At 38.5% G+C, this 20,174-nt stretch overlaps 1 protein-coding gene across 1 annotated transcript in view; it reads left to right on the top strand.

Annotated features, from left to right (window-relative positions):
* Positions 1-20,174, top strand: part of GRM7 (glutamate metabotropic receptor 7) — an 830,764-nt gene that overhangs the window by 496,844 nt on the left and 313,746 nt on the right. The window contains exon 5 of the mRNA XM_055344908.1: positions 6,914-7,054. Within this exon, the coding sequence (XP_055200883.1) occupies positions 6,914-7,054 (141 nt within the window). The remainder of the gene's footprint in view (positions 1-6,913; positions 7,055-20,174) is intronic.

The following is a 20,174-nucleotide window of genomic DNA, read 5'->3' as shown; positions in this document are numbered from 1 at the left end:
ACCAAAGGTTCCATAAAACTGACCACAAATTTAGTGGCTTAAAAACAATAGAACTTGATAATCTTACAATTCTGGAGTCCAGGTGTCTAAAGTGAAGATGTCAGTAGGAAGCTGCTTCTGAAGGCTCTTGGGAAGGATGCTTCCTGCCTCTTCCTTCTTCAGGTGGTTCCAGGTGTTCCTTGGCTTGTGGCTCTGTTACTCTAGTCTGTGCCTGCATCTACTCATGACCTCCCCCACGGCTCCTGCTCCCTTTGTCTCTTATAAGGATACTTGTCATTGGATTTAGGGCCCATACAGACAATACAGGGTGATCTCGTTCAGAATTTAATTTAATTCCATTTGCTATATAATTTCTTGTTATGTATTATCAAAATATTTTTCAAACAAGGCCAAGTTCAGGGGGTTGGGATATGGACATATCTTTTTGAGGACCATAATTTAACCCACTGTGAGTTACATCATAGACATAGAAAAAGGGGGTAAAACAAATAAACAAATAAAATTTTGTGCTCAAAATTTGTTTTTCAGATTTACCCTCTTGGTAGCAGACAATGTGAGTTCCCCTGGTTCTTACTCTATTCTTTTCTTGCCTCTCCTCTGCTTATACCTAGTCCCCTCTCCTCTCCTCTCCTCTCCTCTCCTCTCCTCTCCTCTCCTCTTCTCTTCTCTTCTCTTCTTTCTCTTCTCCTCTCCCCCTCCTCTCCCTCTCACTGTCATTCTCTCTCATTATCTGTCCTTTTATTCATTGATTCATATATTTATTCTGTTAGCATCACATCTCTATGATGTGCCAGGGCCTCTGTGCTTCTAAATCATTAACCCATCCTTCCTTAGTGGAATGTAGAATGTAGGTGGCTCAGGAGGAGCTAAGAGCCTCTCCATTAGGGCTGGTAGAAGGAAGCCTTCGGTGCTCCCTGCCATTTAGGCTGACAGTGATCTTCTAACCCGCAATGCATGACTTGTGTGGTTAAAGCAGCAATCAGGGCTACTTACTGGTCACTCTCTTATGCTGCATGAAGCCACATTAGTATCTGTCAGCATCCCTTCACCCTGGCTGAACAGGCAGCTGTGTCCTCTAACCCCCTCTTGACACTCTGATAGCTTTCCTCTCATGCCACACACTTGTGAGAGCTTCTTCCTCCTCAGCTGGAAAGGTCACCTCCCAAACATCCTGCCCTGGATGAATTATGTGTCTATTGATTTGCACACTCTTGTCTCCGCCACATACTTCAGGGGGCATTTGAGGGCAGCACCCCAGTTAAAGAAGGAAGAACCGTATAAATGTGGTTGTAATGCCAGCTAAAACCCTGCTTATTATTTCCATGTTGTTTTAAGTTTACTTCCAAGGTTATGTGAATTTTGTTCAACATGTACTCAGTGAGACATTTGCCATAGAATCACCTGTAGATTAATTTCTGAAATTAAAATAATCTGTTCAACAAAAGGAATAATTTAATACTAAGAATTTCATCAGCTCTACATACAAGAATGACCTTTCTCTTTTAACATAATTCTTACTCTGTTTTCTGTCAGCTGAAACCTTGGTCTTGGTGCCTTTGGGTTAAATTTTAAAACTCTGATAATTTAACCAATATAAAGGCATGTGTGTCCAGATCACTTTTTTTCTGAACTCCTATAAGAATAGGAATAAAGTCTCAATTCATTGAAATACACCTATACAAGCCTGTATACATATATTATTAGATGAGAATTATTCTACATTCTGCTTCTACCCTTGATCCTGTTGTACCTTGGTGATTAATTGCACATCTTGTATTAAATACCTTATTTCTTAAAACAACAACAACAACCAGTTAGGGCTCCTGGGTGGCTCAGTCGATTGTGCATCTACCTCTTGATCTAGACTCAGGTCTTGATTTCAGGGCTGTGAGTTCAGGCCCCATGTTGGGATCCACACTGGGTGTGGAGCCTACTTAAAAAAAAAAAAAAAAAGGTAAAATCACTAGGCTACAGAAACTTTAATGACAGATAAAGAGTGTCAGGTTAGTGCCTGCAGCTAGATGGAAAGCTTTGGACCACCCCATAGCAGAAACTCCTTATCTATTAATAAAGCAGAGGTATGGGGCACCTGAGTGGCTCAGTGGTTGAGTGTCTGCCTTTGGCTCAGGTCATGATCCCAGGATCCCGGGATTGAGTCCCATCTGAGGCTCCCTGCAGGGAACCTACTTCTCCCTCTGCTTATGTCTCTGCCTCTCTCTCTGTGTCTCTCATGAATAAATAAATAGAATATTTTAAAAAAATTGTTTTATTCTTCCACCTATTGAACTGTCCAGTTGCCTAGTGGAATTGATGTTTGATGTAGTAGTTTGGTGATAGGACATTTGTTAGAGAGAAGAGGTGGGGTAATAAGTGGACCACAGCAATGCACTATAGTCATGGTTCTCAATCTTTGGAATATGAGAATCTCCTGGGAAACTTAAGGGGAAAACAATAGGGCTAATCTGCCTCCATGATCTGTTTTCTTCATCAGCTCTCTAATGACTGTGATTCCCACCAAAGTGTGTGAATCACTGCTCGATGTCTGGGCCTGAAAACCAGGGTCTCAAAGCAGGCTGATTTGGGTCCAAATTTCTTTCTCAGCCTTAGTTTTTAACTCAAAAGTGTTGATATGATTAGTACCTACTTCTTAGGATTTATGTGACACTCATTGAGAAAATGGATCTGTTATCTTTGTAATTGTAACTATTAGTGCAATTTTTTTGTATGACCAAATGGAAATCTGACAAAGATTTTGACATCTGCTCACAAGAATATCTTATTTATACGTTTATTCATTCATTAACATTACCATTTATGCCATTGGTTTATTAGAATTCTAGGAGAAAGTCTAGATTATGTATACATAGGAAATGCTCAGTGACTTCAATATTCTTAAGACAAAGCACATGCTATTCCATCTGAATAAATGCCCGGTGTCTTTACTTCCCCCACTTCCAGTTAAAACCTGTTTTTTCCTTTTCTCATCTGTATTTACTCCGTCCAGGAAGCCCTCTCTGGCACTCTAAGACAGTTCTTTCTCTTTGTGTGCTCCCTAAACATTAGGTATCCTTCCTCCATAGAAACCATTACAGGTATAATTTTATATTTATTTAAATGATACTTGCCAAAATCTATCTTCTTCACCAGGCTACCTATCAATCTGATGAGGGGCCATCTGTTTTAACCCAAGATTAGTGAGTATAGAGAATAGTGCCTGTCACAGGGTAGGTGCTCAAGAAATATTTAATGGATGAATGTGGTTATTTTACAACTAACAGTATTTTACTTCATCAGATACAAGGCTGAGTACTTTACAAATAATGGCTCATTTAATCCTTCTAACAACACTAAGGTAGATATTAATATTAATCCTCTTTTACAGATGAGGAAACTGAGACACAAAATAGCTGAGTAATCTGCTCAAAATTATACAGGTAGAAAATGCGAATGTTGGAGTCACACCCAGACAGTGTCTGATGTCTGTGTTCACTAGTACACTATGTGGATTCCTTACTGACAGGAAGGAAGTACAGCTCTCAACAAACTGTTGAGGTGTTCAGGAAACCACTCAAAAGCAAATATATGCTGCATTACTACTTGACTAAGAGTTTTGAGTTTTCCCCTCAGGGTCTGTGGACCTTCAGTGGAGGAAGTGAAGACACGGCTATTTCAGGTTACCTTTTCGGCAACATTAATAAAACACAGCAACTAGATTAAAATACCAGGCTGGAGAGCCCAGAGTGATCACAGGGCATACAGGTGAGAAACAGCTTTGGAGGCTGCAAAGGGGCCCAGAGCAGCAATGCTCAGGAGTACACAGACAAGCAAGCACATCAGGAAAATTCACCGGCAAGTTCCGCAGCATGTTCTATCTTCCCGGGCCATCTACAGGCAATAGGATGGGAAGGCAAAGCTCCTGCCATACCGAGCCAGGTACCAAGTAAATGTCTCAACTATAGAAGCAAAGCAAAGGTCCTCTCATCTGAACCAAGGCATAAATTTGAGGCTGAGAGGGTGATAATACTGAGATCTTACAAATCGGGCTGGAATTGCTCAAGCCCCACCTACTGAAATTTAGGTTTGTTCTAGAATCCTGCTTTTCAAGTATGGACAGTAGAGTATCACATGTTAAAATGCGAGATTCACCCTGGAGCCCTGCTTCTTAAAGTAGAAGCAGCATGATCATCACCTGGGGTTTGTTAAAAAAATGTGGCATATTTGGCCCTACCCCAGACCTCAGAATCTGCCTCTTAGGAGATACTCAGGGAATATATATATATATATATATGCACTTGGGAAGCAAGAGCCATTCCAGTTTATAGGTGAAGGTAGCCACCAGGCCCACAGGGAGGAGGATGAGGAGGCCACTAAGCACCAGCTATATATATGAGTGAAAAGGACAGGGGTGGTGGTTCAGAGATCCTGCTCCTTTTCTGCTTTTTGCTGTAGTGCATACAGCCTTCCCAGTGCCTGCTTGCTTTCTCAAAATCTGTTTGTTCTCATTTAGAATGGAAGAAAATTCTGACTGCTGCTTTCCTTTTTTCCTTCTCTTTTAAATGTTCCACGGTCACCTAACCTACATGTTAGCACAAACTAATCCTTCCTTCCTCACCAGGCTTTTGCATTTCCAGCAGACACAGGATGGAGAGAAGTGTTTTGAAGTGATAGACATTTTTCAATAATGAGGTTTTCTTTAAAGATATTTTCTTCTGTGCTGGGGCATGTATATATCCTTGCCACAATTTGAGCCATTTTGGTAGTTCCTATTCTGAGGAGGTTTGGAATTCAGACCTGTGGCATGTGGCAGAAGAGTCTACTTCTGAAACTTCAACTGTTCTGTTGAGGGCACTTCTTCCTGAAGGGTATGTTGTTTGGGGTGTTGGGCAGAGAGAGGCTCAAGGTGCTGTGATAAAGGAGTGTTTCAGTTGTCTGGCCACTTTAAAAATTACCTCAAATGTTACTGGCTTCATAAACAACCACCGCTGAGTGACTCAAGCTGGTCTCAGCTAAGTGGTTCACCTGCAGTCTGCTGGAAGGCTGCAGTGTCCAAAGAAATTTTGCAGAAACTGACTGGGCTTTTTCCACATGATCTGCCATCCTCCTGTCAGTCATCTTAGAGCATGGCAGCTGGATTCCAAGAAAGAGAATTCCACAAAAACAAGCCACAGTGAGCCCAGCGCTTCTCAGCCTCTGCACGTATCATTGCTGTCAATACCCCACGGAGAAGGGCACGGTACATAAAGCGGGATATGGGTATAAAGGCCTGTAAGCATGGTCTAATCAGGGACCATTGTCACAATCTACCACTGTTGATTAATTTGTGTTTTGGGGGGGCCAGATGGGAGGGGAGAACATGAGGCAAAATGGTGAAGAGAGAAAGCTCATCACCAGTCACCATGTTCGGGTGTACATATATACATGACTGAATGCATACATTTAGTGTTCATGGAAACATGGGGGACTCATCCATATTTCCCCCCCAGAAGTTTCCTTTGCTTAGGAATATTATGTTATGCATACTCGAGCCAGATTACTTTCAAATCCATTAAGGTAGTCATATAAAAGGACAATTGGCCCACATGTACTGACAAAAGTCTGGAAAATGACCTAAAAGATGCCAAATACTTCTGTTTTCCCTAAAACATTATGTAATGCCTTGTGCTTTATGTTTCTTTTTCTTTTTACTCTATCTCATTTAATTATTTCATATTTTCCATTTATAGTAGGTTTAATATATGTTGGGCCGTGAATTTAATATTGGCCACTTAGTGATGAATAGAGCTAACCTGATATGCCCTTCTCATGAAGTTTAGAGTCTGCAGCTATTTTTTATGGCCTTAAAATGAAGGGAAAACTGGATAATTTAAATAATGTGAAACCAAGTCCATCTCCCTATTGTGGTTAACCCTGAACTCTGTAAGTTTCCAGGATCTTTTCACAACCTCACGGTGCTGTGAGGGAAGGGGAAGGAGGTAGCGCTTGACTTCATTTCTGCAGAGAGATGAAAGGAAGATGAGGGAAATGTGCACTTGCTCATGTTCCCCTGACTTAGGGAGATGAGTGAAGCTAGGCCTCAGGCCCAGCCTCATGTTACTGACTCCTGTCTCATTCTCCTAAGACCTTGTGACTTCCCTGGAACCTTGAAGGCTGCACTCCTGAATACATAGCAAGGGATTTCCTGGAGACTTGGCCTCTTGAGTTTCTCATCCATGCACTCAGTGAGCAGCAGTGAGCTTTATGTTAGACTCTGATTTACTTGTGGCTGTTTCAGAAACTTCCATTTTGATTAGAATATCAATTACAAAATAGGATGTTCTAAATGAAAGGGAGGTGTTAAAATGATATTCACAGGTCAGTAGCTCACATAGAAATACAGAATCGGCCTAAGGGTTGACTTTGAGCATGCTTCTATTTCACTGAGCCTCTATTTCCTCAATGGCACAGTAGGAATGATAGAGGTTGCTGTATAGGTTGTTGAGATGAATAAAAGAATCCGTGTGAAGCACAGAATCTTATCCATAGTAAGCACCGAAATGATCAATTATTATCTTGAGGAGGAGGAGGAAGACACTTTGTCCCTGGTCTAGCATCACTAGAGATGCAAGACATGTTGTGATCATCATGTCATCTCTAAGGTCATTGTGACTATGTCATTTGTAGGTCACATCTTTGCCTGACAGATTGAAATAGGGATTTAGCCATAGGATAGCTCTAGAATATTTTTCTTTCTTTCTTTCTTTCTTTCTTTCTTTCTTTCTTTCTTTCTTTCTTTCTTTCTTTCTTTCTTTCCTTTTTATGCCACAAAGAGCATCTAGTCTACCAAAATAAGGAAAACCCAGTCACTGGTATTTTTATTTCTAAACATTCCAGCAATGCCCCACAAGCAATGACCTTTTCATTTAACTCTGTTTAGGGTTTGATGCCTATTTTACATCCCGCACACTTGAAAACAACAGAAGAAATGTATGGTTTGCCGAATACTGGGAGGAAAACTTCAACTGCAAGTTGACGATTAGTGGGTCAAAGAAGGAAGACACAGATCGCAAATGCACAGGTAATTTCGTTCTAGTTGTCCTTCTCCTGTTACTCTACGTGGCCAGCATTGAAATGTCTGCATAGCTGACAGAAGGAAGCTTGGCTGGAGACAAATTGAAAAAGTAAATTGAATTTTACTAGATTGTTCAGAAAATGGAACAGGAGCATAAGTCTTACAGGACAAGAGAGGAACGGACAAAATTGTATTCTTTTCTGCCTGTCCATCTATCAGTAATTGACATTTTCATTGATTGTTGGAATTCAAAAGGGTCATGTTGCTTTGAATGCTCTCAGTGATAAATATTAGTTCATGTTTTAGCTAGGAGTATGAATTCATTTTCACACAGACAAAAATCTGGCAAATCCCCTATCAGCACCAGATTTGACTGTTATCATGGACCATACTATCTATTTGATTAAAGAAACAAAATACTTGGGTTTAGAGTAATGAGAATTCCAGTGGATTTCCATAACATGCAAGTTAATGAGTCATCTGCTATTTAAAATATGCTTAAAAATACTTAAGGGTCACTTGGCTGGCTCAGTCATTAGAGCATGTGACTCTTGATATCAGGGTCATGAGTCAGAGTTAGAGTTTACTTAAAAAAAAATACGTAGGCAGCCATGTAGGTAAACTTGCATAATTATTACAAATTAAAAGACATGTGTAAGCCAATGCATATATATGTGCATATATGAAATAGAAGACAAAAATTAAACATTCACTGGTGGATTTACAAATATTTATTGAGCAACTCCTTCCTTTTCAGCACAATTCTAGGTACCATGATCTGATGGTAAGCAAGCCAGGTTAAAACCCAGCTTTCATGCTGCTCAGTGGGGGAAAATTGACATTATTTTTGTGATCTCTCGATGAATACATAATTATAAACTGTTATAAGTGTCCTGAGGGATATATGCATATATAACCAAGAAATTTCACTTATATTGGAGGCAGAACTGTCTCAAAAGACCTCCATGAGGAGCAAATAGGCATTGGCTAGTTTGTAAGGGAGAGAAAGACAGACAGGAGAATTTCTCGTAGAGGAATAACATGGCAAAGGGCTTATAGCAGGAGCAATTATGGTACCTCTGAGGATATAAAAAACAGAACTACCTGACTGAAGTACAGTGGCTAGGATGAATGTGTGAGCTGAGGCTACTAGTGTAGAGATGTGGACAGGGAATAAGCTGTATGGATACATATGTGGAATTTGGTCTTTATCCTAAGCATACTGGAACCAGGGTTGGGGGTGGTGGTGGTGATGGTGGTAGTTCTAGAAGCATGTGGTGTGTTCTACTATCATATCACCTAGCCCTAGATTATATAGCAGTACCCAACTTCATACTACAGTAGTCTTTATCATTTGTAGTGATGACCTTGAAATACCACAGAACCCTAAAATGTTATTCTGAATGATCCAGAAGAGGCACTCATGTCAGATATACTGATACATAGTATATCTTTGCAGTGTGGATCTTTAAATATTGGTCATCCAGATACACTAGATTGACCCATTCGACAAACACTTATTACTGAGTAATACATGCAAACCATGGTCCGAAAAACATCACAAATGGTATAAAGATGCTTAAGTTTAAGGCTTTTTCTCAAGGTGTTTTTGTGAATGAGAAATAAGCTAGGAACAGAGCTATGAGTAAAAGTAATGATACAAAATCGATGTTACATGATTAGGTAAATAACTCAGTACATTACAATACCAGAGAACTCTATTCTCTATGACATGGTATATAGCAGCAGTGTTTTCAAGGATGTGACGTTTATAATATTGATAGGAGGGATAAAAAAAAGTTATTTCAATGTTGACTAGGCCTGGGTGAAACAAAGCTCTCAAGAGGAAACTGAAAAAAATTAGTTTGACAGCTGGATAATTTGTCTATATGACAAGGAACATCCAGGTATACTAGAAGTATCTATATGATTGATGACAACAGTTTTTTGGTTCCTTCTGACATTTTGTGTTTTGTAGAGTCTAGAAGCTGGAATGGGTTGTCTCGTGGCCATTAGGATTGTCCTGAGACAAATCCCCACCCTTTTAACATGTTAACACCATGGTTTTATCTGTAGTTGCATTTTCATGCTGATCATCATGAATTGGGGTTCATAAAAACTGAAGTTCATTATCCAAATCATTATCTTTCAAAAATATACAAAGGGTTTTTTTTTCATATCCCACTCCTTCCATGTGAAAAATCTGTAATCATATTTACTAAATTATCTGTGACCCAAAATCATTTAAACATTGCCTCTGCCCTCTTTCCTTCCTTAACACTTTCACAGTTGTAAGATGTGCCATACTGAGTGGAGATAAATAGTATTACTATGATTGTGTCTCTTATTCCTGTTACTGGGTTTGAGTACATGAATGGTCATATATTTGTTTCTTGTATTGCCATTTCCCAAATCCAATTAAACATATATTCTGATGTGGAAGTATTCACAAAATGCTATTTTAAAGACTGTGACCCTTAAGAACAGTTGACCACTGAACAACATGGATTGGAATTGGTCCACTTAGACCAATTGTTTTTGATAAATTTAGCACTATAAATGTATTATTTCATGATTTTCTTAAGATTTTTCTTTAGCTTACTTTATTAGAATACAGTGAATAATACCTATAACATATAAAATATGTTAATTGTGTTATTGGTAAGACCCGCTTTCAACAGTAGACAGTAAAATTATGGGGAGTCAAAAGTTACAGGTGGATTTTTGACTATGAGGGGTTTGGCAACCCAGACCCCGCCCCCACCACGTTGTTCAAGAGTCAACTATGTGCTTCAACTTGGAAGTGGAATAATCAGAGAAAAAGCATGCTGAGATTTGGTAGATTAGAGTGAAGGAAGAGATAGAGAGAAGTTACAGAATGAATTGTATTGATAAGAGTTCTTGAAACCATGGTGAGAAATTAAGTTTTAATAATGGAAAAGAATGGATGGGAAGAGGAAAGTGTTGATGGGTTTAAGGATATAGATGATAAACAGGAAAGATGCTTTGGTAACCGGGTATTTTTTTTAAGATTTTATTTATTTATTCATGAGACACAGAGAGGCAAAGACGTAGGCAGAGGGAGAAGCAGGCTCCATGCAGGGAGCCCGATGTGGGACTCAATCCCGGGACTGTGAGATCACACCCTGAGCCAAAGACAGAAGCTTAACCGCTGAGCCAACCAGGCATCCCAAATAACCAGGTATTGAAACATAAAAATAACGGTCACATTGGAAAGAAATTTCCAGATGAGGAATCAGGCTAAGTCTGGCATTACAAACAGCAAGTCTGGCTCTAGACAGCATAGATAGTGGATATTCTGAAGACTGCAGAGAGCCTCCCACCTTACAAATCTCTCTCTGACTGGGCTTTGCTAAAAAAAAAATAAGAAAGTCTTAAAACTCCTAGGATTTGGGCATAAAATAAAATGCCAACTTGTTTTTCTATATATATTTTTTACATAACCTTTTTAGCCATAATGAGGTATTTATTATATTTTAGCTCCAAGTAGATGACTGATGAGTCAATCACCTGGCCAGACAAGCTTTGAAGATGAGGTGTGGGTCCCATACTATTTAGAGAGAGCAAATTTCTGCAGTTAGGGAATAGCAGTGAGTTCTGAGAAGCTAAGGTGGTAAAAGGTCATAGAAGGAAGAATAACTGATGAAAAACATGATATATTATTAAACTATGTATACTTCATAATTTAGCTTGGAGCTTGATCTGCCTGAGTTCTTATAGAAACTTACCTGAACAACCAGGCAATTCTTATTCATATAAATTACATATAATCATATAAATTAGCATTTAAACACATGTGTTCATCTCCTTCAAACAAGGAAAGCTGCTATAGTCTTTAGCATTTTAAGAACATCCAACTTTGCTTGATACCCAATTCCTAGTTCTTTTAACCTTTAGAGCTAGTCATTCTTTATCCTACCTTCCCTGGTGTTTCACCAATTTTCACTGATACAGCCTAAGACTTGCCATTGACTCATCCTGTTCATGGGTTATCTTGACTGCCATCCCCCAAGAGGACATGTAGTTAAGTTCTTTGGTGGTTTAAGTTTTCTTTTCTTTTTTTTTTATATTTAAATATTTTATTTATTTATATTTATTTTATATTTAAATATTTTATTTATTTATTCATGAGAGACACAGAGAGAGAGGCAGAGACACAGGAAGAGGGAGAAGCAGGCTCCATGCAGAGAGCCCGATGTGGAACTCGATCCTGGGACTCCAGCATCAGACCCTGGGCCGAAGGCGGTGCTAAACTGCTGAGCCACCCAGGGATCCCCTGTTTAAGTTTTCATAGAAAACACAAACTCTGACAGATACTATACTGTTTCATAATAGACCTACATTTTGTCAGGGACATAGTGGTACTTACATACACAATAAAGTAAGTTCTTCTAGATACTTCCAGAATAGAGTAAATTCTAGATACATTACAAAATAAAGTAAGTCCCTCTTGATACTTCTAAAAGTATACTTCCAGACTATTTGTGGTTTGGGGGCAGAAAGATCAGAAGTGGTTTTCTTTTTTGTGCTTCCCTGCTCCCATCCCACTGGCTAAATATGTTTAGTTTATTCCTAATGATTACTAGTATAATATTGACGCAAGGACCAGTTGCGAATACAATCTTTTTGGGAATGACACATTTTTCAGGCAGTACCAAGGTTAAGGAAAGAAGGAAAAGTACACAGGTGGTGATATCCCTGAGAAAGGCATTTGAGGCCATCTTGGAGTCCAGAAAATCACTCTACCAAAATGTTTAAGAAATCAGTTTTTGGCATGAAAGAGGCCTGGGTTTGTGTTTTAGAGCTATCCCTGAATGCTCCTGTGAGAGACCGGACTTTATTTAACATTTCAAAGCCTTTTCTCATCTTTGAAATGGGAGTAATAAGTCTTTCCACTTTAAGTTTTTGTTGGGATTGTATTAGATAACTTACAGAGGATCTAAAATGACACTGGCGTATTAAAGCTCAGTAATGGTGGGATGCCTGGGTGGCTTGGTTGGTTAAGTGCCTGCCTTCTCCCTTTGGTGTGCTCTCTCTCAAACAAATAAATACAATCTTTAAAATAATAAATACTCAGTAATGGAACAATCACCTGCTGTTTGGAGCTGAATGCAGTTGCCCGTGAGGGTTTCATGAAGATCCTATTGTCACATGTTTGTGCTATAGAAAATCAGGGTATATATCAAATTCTAACAGGAAAATAAAGCTATGAAATTGAGTAGGCATAAAGTATAGACAGGAGCTTTTCATTGGATTATACATTGCACAGTGATAATGAGGCATCAAAAATTATAGACAGCATGCAACTTCATGCTATGATGGAATGTGAAACTCAAGGCTTAAAGAATTTCAGTGCCAAGATGTAGAGTATGTATCCAAGCACCCATGAGCCTTGGACTTGACTGACACCTCATGTGCCAACTTTTGTACAATTTATCTCTGACATGCTGTATCTTTATGTGGTTGGTAGCATCCCTAAGGTCTTTGCTCTCAAACCCATATTTTAAACTTCGAAGGATGTTCTGAAAATCTAAATGTGCTTGCCTCTTGCAACTCATAAAAATTATCACTCTGTCATATCTTACGACTTACACAGAACATTTGTCTAACATTACTCTTCCGCCAAATGCCATTTTGTGGATACTGATTCATCAGAGTTACCTCTTCACTGAACAGAAGGAACTTAGTATTTAGAAATCTATCATCCCATGAAGGGACAATTTGACTTTCAAAGATTGTTTTCCTTTTGAGATGACAGAGGATGAATAAATTGATGACTTTTTAAAAAATAAAAACAAAACAAAACATTGCAAATAAGCAAATTTGATTTTTATTTGAGTCCTTAATCAATCAGTGTGTACTGTGGAAAGAAATCAGAGGCTTAAGAGCATACTCTGGTAAAAGTTCACATTTTGGGGGAATCCTTAAACTGTCTTTTTCTTTTCACCTCACTTCTCAAAGCTAATAGTTTAAGTAAAGGTCGCTTTAGGGTGAAGCCGAAAAAGTCTTTTAAGAAATGCTGTTAATGAATAAACTAAACTAAACAACTAAAATAAAATAAAATAAAATAAAATAAAATAAAATAAAATAAAATAAAATAAAATAAAAATAAAAATAATAAAAATAAAAGAATAAACCATGTATTTCTCAAGTTTTCATTCATTTCACATAGGACCCAGGCCCAGGCTCATTGGAGCCTATATAATTTAACAAGTCTATCAAAACAAAGGAAGAACACTTAAGTCAAGTGCTTTGAGAATATATGTGCAAAAAGCATTTATGACTGTACTAATTGATTTTTCCTGCCATTTTACTTTATTCTGAATTGACATTTAATTGTTATATAGATGTTCTGTTGCAGCACCTAATTTACTCAGCATTATTGAGGAATCCACATCAAAATGTTACAGATAATGTGTAACCCTTTGGTACTCTGACTTTTTGAAGTCCTTTTGATGAGAAGCAATGTAAAATACCATTTTTATACCTTTGTGCTTTTTAAAATACAAATTCAAGGCTGATTCATTGTGATTTAGTCTGCATGTAGCAACCACTATGGAATTCTGTGTTAATATGTTCTTTGTTAAAATTTTTATTCTGACTTACCTCTAGAAATCAAAATATTGGTTGTTGTTTCTCTTGCTACCATCACCCTTATGTCTGCCCCTACCTCCTTTCTAAATGGCTGGTTTCTGTCTATATGGGAAGTGGAACCATATCAGTTAAAACAATATATTTTAATTCATTAAAAAATAATAGTAAGTAAGTATTAAATGTCTCAGAATCATCACAGAAAGGCTAGGGTATTACTGTTTTTGCCCTGGTTTCAACCAGTGTTGTGAATGGACAAGTCCTTGTGTTTTTTTATTTTTTGAAAGACCTTCTGCAACAATCATCAGGAAACCTTGAAAAAGGTTTATTACTTACAAGACCTTGAGATTACACACGTGGGGCCACCTAGCGGGGTGGTGGGTAAAAAAGAGAACATGCTCATGGCCTTGTGGTTCTATTTTAATTGAGAGCCAAGGTAGGGCTCTGGTTTCACCTGCTTATTCTTGGTGAGATTGAAAACACAGTAGTGGGAATTTAAAGTGCAGAAAGAGAAAAGGGAAGTGGCCCAAACTGTCCATTATTGACATCTATCAAGATCTAAAATAAAGGGCTCTCACTGGGGAAAGGTCTGCAGAACTCTTTATGTGTTCCTATGGCTGGCAATATGTTAACAGATAGCCCTCTCCATAAAGGACGCCTCTGCAATCAAAGCTTAAGGTAGGTACTTGCATTACAAAAACAAAAACAAAAAACTATTAGGGTTTATACTACAATCTACCCTATGATGCCAAGGGATCAAAGTCAATGAAAAGGAAATTAACTTCCTGAGTAGCTGATAAACTGAAAGTCAGGGATAGAGTACATTGTAACCCAGAGGGGTACACACCCAAGTAGGATTATTGTAGCAAAACCTTTAATAATTACAGAGCAAGAGTCTGAAATCCAATATGTAACCATTGTCCTCAAACAGGAAAGGTCAGCCATGAAAACAGGTCCATGATCTCAGGGGCGCACCCTGATAATTTGAAGGATTTGAATAATACTGGGAAATGTTTTATCACCTTGGGCCACCTGGTATAAGTAGGTTTGAACCTGTCCTGAGTTAGTAGATGTTTCTATAAATCAACATATGAGTTTCTTAGTCCTAAGAATAGGTCAATTCAATTAAAGGAGGGAACAATGCAGTTGGGTTGCCCACATCAGGCATATATGATTTAATAAGCAGCTTTTCTATGAAAACAAAAGAAAACAGTGACAGTTAAGAATTGGGTATACCAGAATTCTAGTTTTTGAGTTCTGAATGCACTTAGTTGAGAAAATTTCATAGATGTCAGGCTCAAAGCAACTTTAGATGGAGTGAGGGCACACAGTGGCAGTCTGATAGATTTTGCCAATTTGTGGTTTGTATGTCTCCACTGATTTTTCTAAGTGGCTCATGTGATACCATGTGTGAAGACTGTTCATATATGAGCTATTGCGATTGCTCTGAAGTTGGTTATCAGATTGTTCCACTTCAGTTTTAGTTCTCAACGATTCCGAGTCAGAAGGTTCGGCAAAAATTGGAAACCTTAGTTTGGAAGATTGTGATTAGATATTGGAGGAAATGACAAGAGTTTGGTATTATGGTCCAGTATACAGGTAAAAAAACAAAACCTCAGTGATAATTAAAAGAACCAGAATCTAATATCCACAGGTGTATATTATAGTTCCTACTGACCTATCTTTCCACCTACAATTATCCCAGTATCTATCAAAGATAAGCATAGTAAGACTAATTTGTTTGCAAATTAAGTCCAGTTTCATTCAGTAAACTTGGCTTGATGATGTAAGTGCATGTAAGAATAATGATTGACCATGTAGGCTTTTATTTTTTTTATAAAGATACTTCTTTATTTCTTTTTAAGTTTTTTTTTTAATTTTTATTTATTTATGATAGTCACACAGAGAGAGAGAGAGAGAGAGAGAGAGAGAGAGGCAGAGACACAGGCAGAGGGAGAAGCAGGCTCCATGCACCGGGAGCCCGACGTGGGATTCGATCCCGGGTCTCCAGGATCGTGCCCTGGGCCAAAGGCAGGCGCCAAACTGCTGTACCACCCAGGGATCCCGATGTAAGGCTTTTAAAAGTTTGCCTCATTGGAATCTATTATAGTGAATTTCAGACCGAACTTTTAACAGCCTCTTTACAGAATACCTATAGATGTGAGTGGATTACTATCTTTTTGAGGTCCCCAAATATCCTGAGGTTCCTGGGTCTGTCGGGAAGTGGCCTGCCTTTCTCACCTGGTAAGGCTGTGGGGAATCATGAAAGCAAGGTACCAGCCTATTTTTCCAAGGGGCCTTATTGGCTTCTTCATGTCAGCTTTAGTTCCTTAGAGCTATCTGGTCATACCTGAATCTCTGCAGGTCTCTCTCAAATAAGATTTTCTGATCAAAGGCTTGGTAATACAACCAGTGTTTCCAATGTGTCCTATTACAAGGAGAGCAGATTCTTATTGAACTAATGCAAATAACTATATTACCATGAAAATAAGAATACTCACTGAGAGTTCCCAAATTCTGGAGGGATCAGGGGAGAGAAGGACATCAGTGTTTCATCTTCACTCACAAAGATGTGTTCTAAATCAGTGTAAGTTATAAATAGCTTAGGAGGAAAGGTCTCTTTCCTCCTAATTAAGTAAGGTTAATTGTTGAGCTATCTTTTTATATCTGGAAAACAAAAGAATAAAGAACCAGCAATATTTCATACAAAAATATTTTCATGAAAGTTATAATCATCCTTAGTTCATTCAGTCCCATATAATTCTTGTTGCTCTTTTGTTAACAGTTATGTAGTTGTTTCCTTAGAATTTTGTAAATTCTTCCCCAATTCTACTGGTATGATCCACAAGTTAATAAGAAATTTACACTCTAGGGTACGTGTCAAATTCTTTCCATGAGCTTCTCTTAAGAGGAAACGAAAGCTTTTGCCAAAGCATCACACTGTAACAATGATGGTAAATGATGAAGTCTTAAAAATGGCCATGGTTAGTGAGGAGAGTTCATTAGCAAGGAAATAAGGCTATTTCTGGGACACAAACATTTAAAGGTGATAACTAGAATTATAAGTGATAAAAATATACCAGGAGATGTCAGATTTTTAGGAATTTTGTATGATTTCTGGGATACTTACATTAATATTAATAACATTTGCTCATATAATACAACTTAAGGTTTATCATCCCTTATTTGACAACTTCCCATATAATTTAACATATCAAATAAGCCTAATTAGTGTAACATTCATCTCTGTCTTTCTCTCTCTTTCAATTCTGATAAGGAGAAGACATTGTGACACATTCCAGGGATTCTCTGGAAAACACCAAATTCATTTGAAGGTCAAAATGATTTAAGTTAGAATTTGATTTGAGTGACGTTTGTCAAAAACATCAAAAGGTTTGAACACTTGGTCAAACAGGATCATAGATCACTCTGAGACAACACTTAGTTATCCATTTAACCAAAGTGACAATAGAAGGCTTTGTGTGTGTGTGTGTGTGTGTGTGTGTTTTAAAACAACATAGTTCTTCTGATAAAAAGGGCCAGCCTTCTTAAATAATCAAAGACCTGTTAAGAAACACAGGAAAGTTAAAAAAAAAAAAAAAGAAAAAAGAAAGAAAGAAAAGAAACACAGGGAAGTATTTTGACAAGATAAAAATCTTTGTTTTACAGGCAGGTACTTCGAAGGTAAAGAACCTTCCTTGCACAATATCTTATCAAGAGCCGATCAGTAGTCTAAGAAAACTTGTCCTTTTAGCAGAAGAAAATTTTACATGAATATATTTGGTATTAAAGCTTAATTTTATTTTTTTAAGATTTTATTTATTTATTCATGAGAGATACAGAGAAAGAGAGACAGAGATATAGGCAGAGGGAGAAGCAGTTTCCTTACAGGGAGCCTGATGTGGGACTTGATCCCAGGATCCTGGGATCATGCCCTGAGCCAATGGCAGACACTCAAGGGCTGAGCCAACCAGGCATCCCAAAGACCTTCATAATAACAATATAGTTTTTAGCCAGTTTGACCACACAAGGTGAGTTTTTTTCTTCCTAACTTTCTATTCCATTTTGTCCTTTGCTTCCCTCTTTCCCATTGTAAAATAATGTTTTCTTTTAGGACAAATTTACTTTTCTTTCCTCATAACAAAAATGTACCTTCATATCTTTTCTTTTTTTCCTTTTTTTTCTACACCTGTTCTCAGCCAAAAATATATCCTACTTTCCTTGCGTACAACTGTTTCCCTTATTTCCAGTAGCTTTAATGACGTATTGGAATTTTTAACACTGAAAAATCCTTTATTTCTAATGAAAACTAATTGTGTTGTGAACTGCCTATTAAACCAACATTCTCTGGATTGACGAATATTATGAATACACTCATAAGTTCTAAAGACTTACAACATGAACTTGAAAAACATTTGGGTTAGTTTCTCTTATATAACTGGGGTTTAGAAAGATTTAATCCATAAGCACTTATTTTTAAGCCATTAAATAGAGCTCTTTTACAAATTTGGGAAATACTTCCCAGAGGTAGGAAAATACCATATGTGTAACTTACATACATGGATGTACAGAAGCAGACACCGATCTCTTGCTTTCATTCCAAAATTGTAGCCATGAAGTAGGCATCACCCAAAACTCACCAGTTTCTAAGAAATTGTGTCTCTGGCAGACTGAAGGAGTTAAAGTTATCTGCTTAAAAGCTTTTGTTAATGTTCGTGGAGAAGACTTTTAAGTTTTTAATTTATCCTTGACAAGTAATCTTGAGGAAACTGTGATCAAGAGCCATTCTATCAATTTGCATTTTTAAAACTTTTATTTAAACTCAAGTTATTTAGCAGAGAGAGTACAATATTAATTTCAGGAAAATTCAGTGATTCATCACTTACATTCAACACCCAGTGCTCATCTGGGCAAGTGCCCTCCTTAATACCATAACTCCTCTAGGCCATTGCCCACCCACCTCCCTCCATCAACCCTCAGTTTGTTCTCTCTGAGTCTCTTAGGGCTGTTTCCTTCTCTCGTTTCTTTCCTTCTTCTCATATGTTCATCTGTTTTGTTTCTTAAATTCCACATTTGAGTGAAATCATATGGCATTTGTCTTTCTCTGATTTATTATCAGTTTGTACTTTTATTTTTTTAATAATAAATTTATTTTTTATTGGTGTTCAATTGCCAACATACAGAATAACACCCAGTGCTCATCCCGTCAAGTGACCCTCTCAGTGCCCGTCACCCATTCACCTCCACCCCCCCACCCTCCTCCCCTTCCACCACCCCTAGTTCTTTCCCAGAGTTAGGAGTCTTTATGTGCTCAGTTTGTACTTTTAAAAGGCCTCTTTGTTTCTGTTTCTTTTTCAAACCCCAACAAGCTTTAGTTCCCTCCTGGGGTGTTAACATTCCAAAGACAAGGTAAGATTTTTATCTTCAAGAACCAGAGAAAGGAAATGTAAGTTTTCTCCTAGGAGTTTGAGTGACTTTTGAATAGTTTTGGAAGTCCCATTTGAAAGGTAGTAGCCGGGTGATCCTTGGGTGGCTCAGCGGTTTGGCGCCTGCCTTTGGCCCAGGGAGCGATCCTGGAGTCCCGGGATCGAGTCCTGCGTCGGGCTCCCGGCATGGAGCCTGCTTCTCCCTCTGCCTGTGTCTCTGTCTCTGTCTCTCTCTCTCTATCATGAATAATAAATAAATAATTTTTTTTTTTAAATAAAGGTAGTAGCCTTGTAAATAGGAGGAGTACACTATAGAGAATAACTCTCTGGATTGAGGGTCAGGTGGGACCTCTTCAGGGTGGGAAACAATAAGGGGTTCTTTTGGATCACTCTAGTCATGAAAATGGTAAATCTCTTGGATCACAACAGTTCTGCACAGCAGGACACAGCCACTTTATTAATGTTTTTCATTCACTGTAAGTCATACCAGTGATCCCTCTTTTGGAAGGATTGACAAGAGGCCAGACAGTAAATATCCCAGTGAAGAGAGGGAGGGCCCTGCTATCACTATCAGTGGCCCCAGACACCTTTGTGTTCCATTTCCCTTCTTCCTCTCTAGAGGCGTCCCTAACCTGGTCAGATTTTCCTTTGGTAGCAGGAATGATTCATGAGGTGTGTTTCTTAGTTCTGCCTTGATCAGGGGAAAGCCAAGGGGATTCAGAATGTGCTGTATCTTGGTGGAAATGAACAGTTAGTCCTGATGGATCTTTAAGAAAGTTACAGGGGTGCCTGAGTTGCTCAGTTCGTTAAGGATTTGATTTGATTTTGGCTCAGGTCATGATCTCAGGGATGTGAGGTCAAGCCTTGCATGGAACTCCATGCTAAGCAGGGAGTCTGCTTGAGATTCTCTCTCTCGGGCATCCGGGGTGTCTCAGCGGTTTAGCGCCAACTTCAGCCCAGGGTGTGATCCTGGGGACCTGGGATGGAGTCCCACATCAGGCTCCCTGCATGGAGCCTGCTTCTCCCTCTGCCTGTGTCTCTGCCCCCTTTCTCTCTCTCTCTCTCTCTCTCTCTCTCTCTCTCTCTTT

The sequence above is a fragment of the Nyctereutes procyonoides genome, unplaced genomic scaffold, assembly GCF_905146905.1.
Source record: "Nyctereutes procyonoides isolate TBG_1078 unplaced genomic scaffold, NYPRO_anot_genome, whole genome shotgun sequence".
Classification (NCBI taxonomy): Eukaryota; Metazoa; Chordata; class Mammalia; order Carnivora; family Canidae; genus Nyctereutes; species Nyctereutes procyonoides.
The sequence above is the reverse complement of the archived record's forward strand: the minus strand, read 5'-3'. Positions and strand labels throughout refer to the sequence as shown.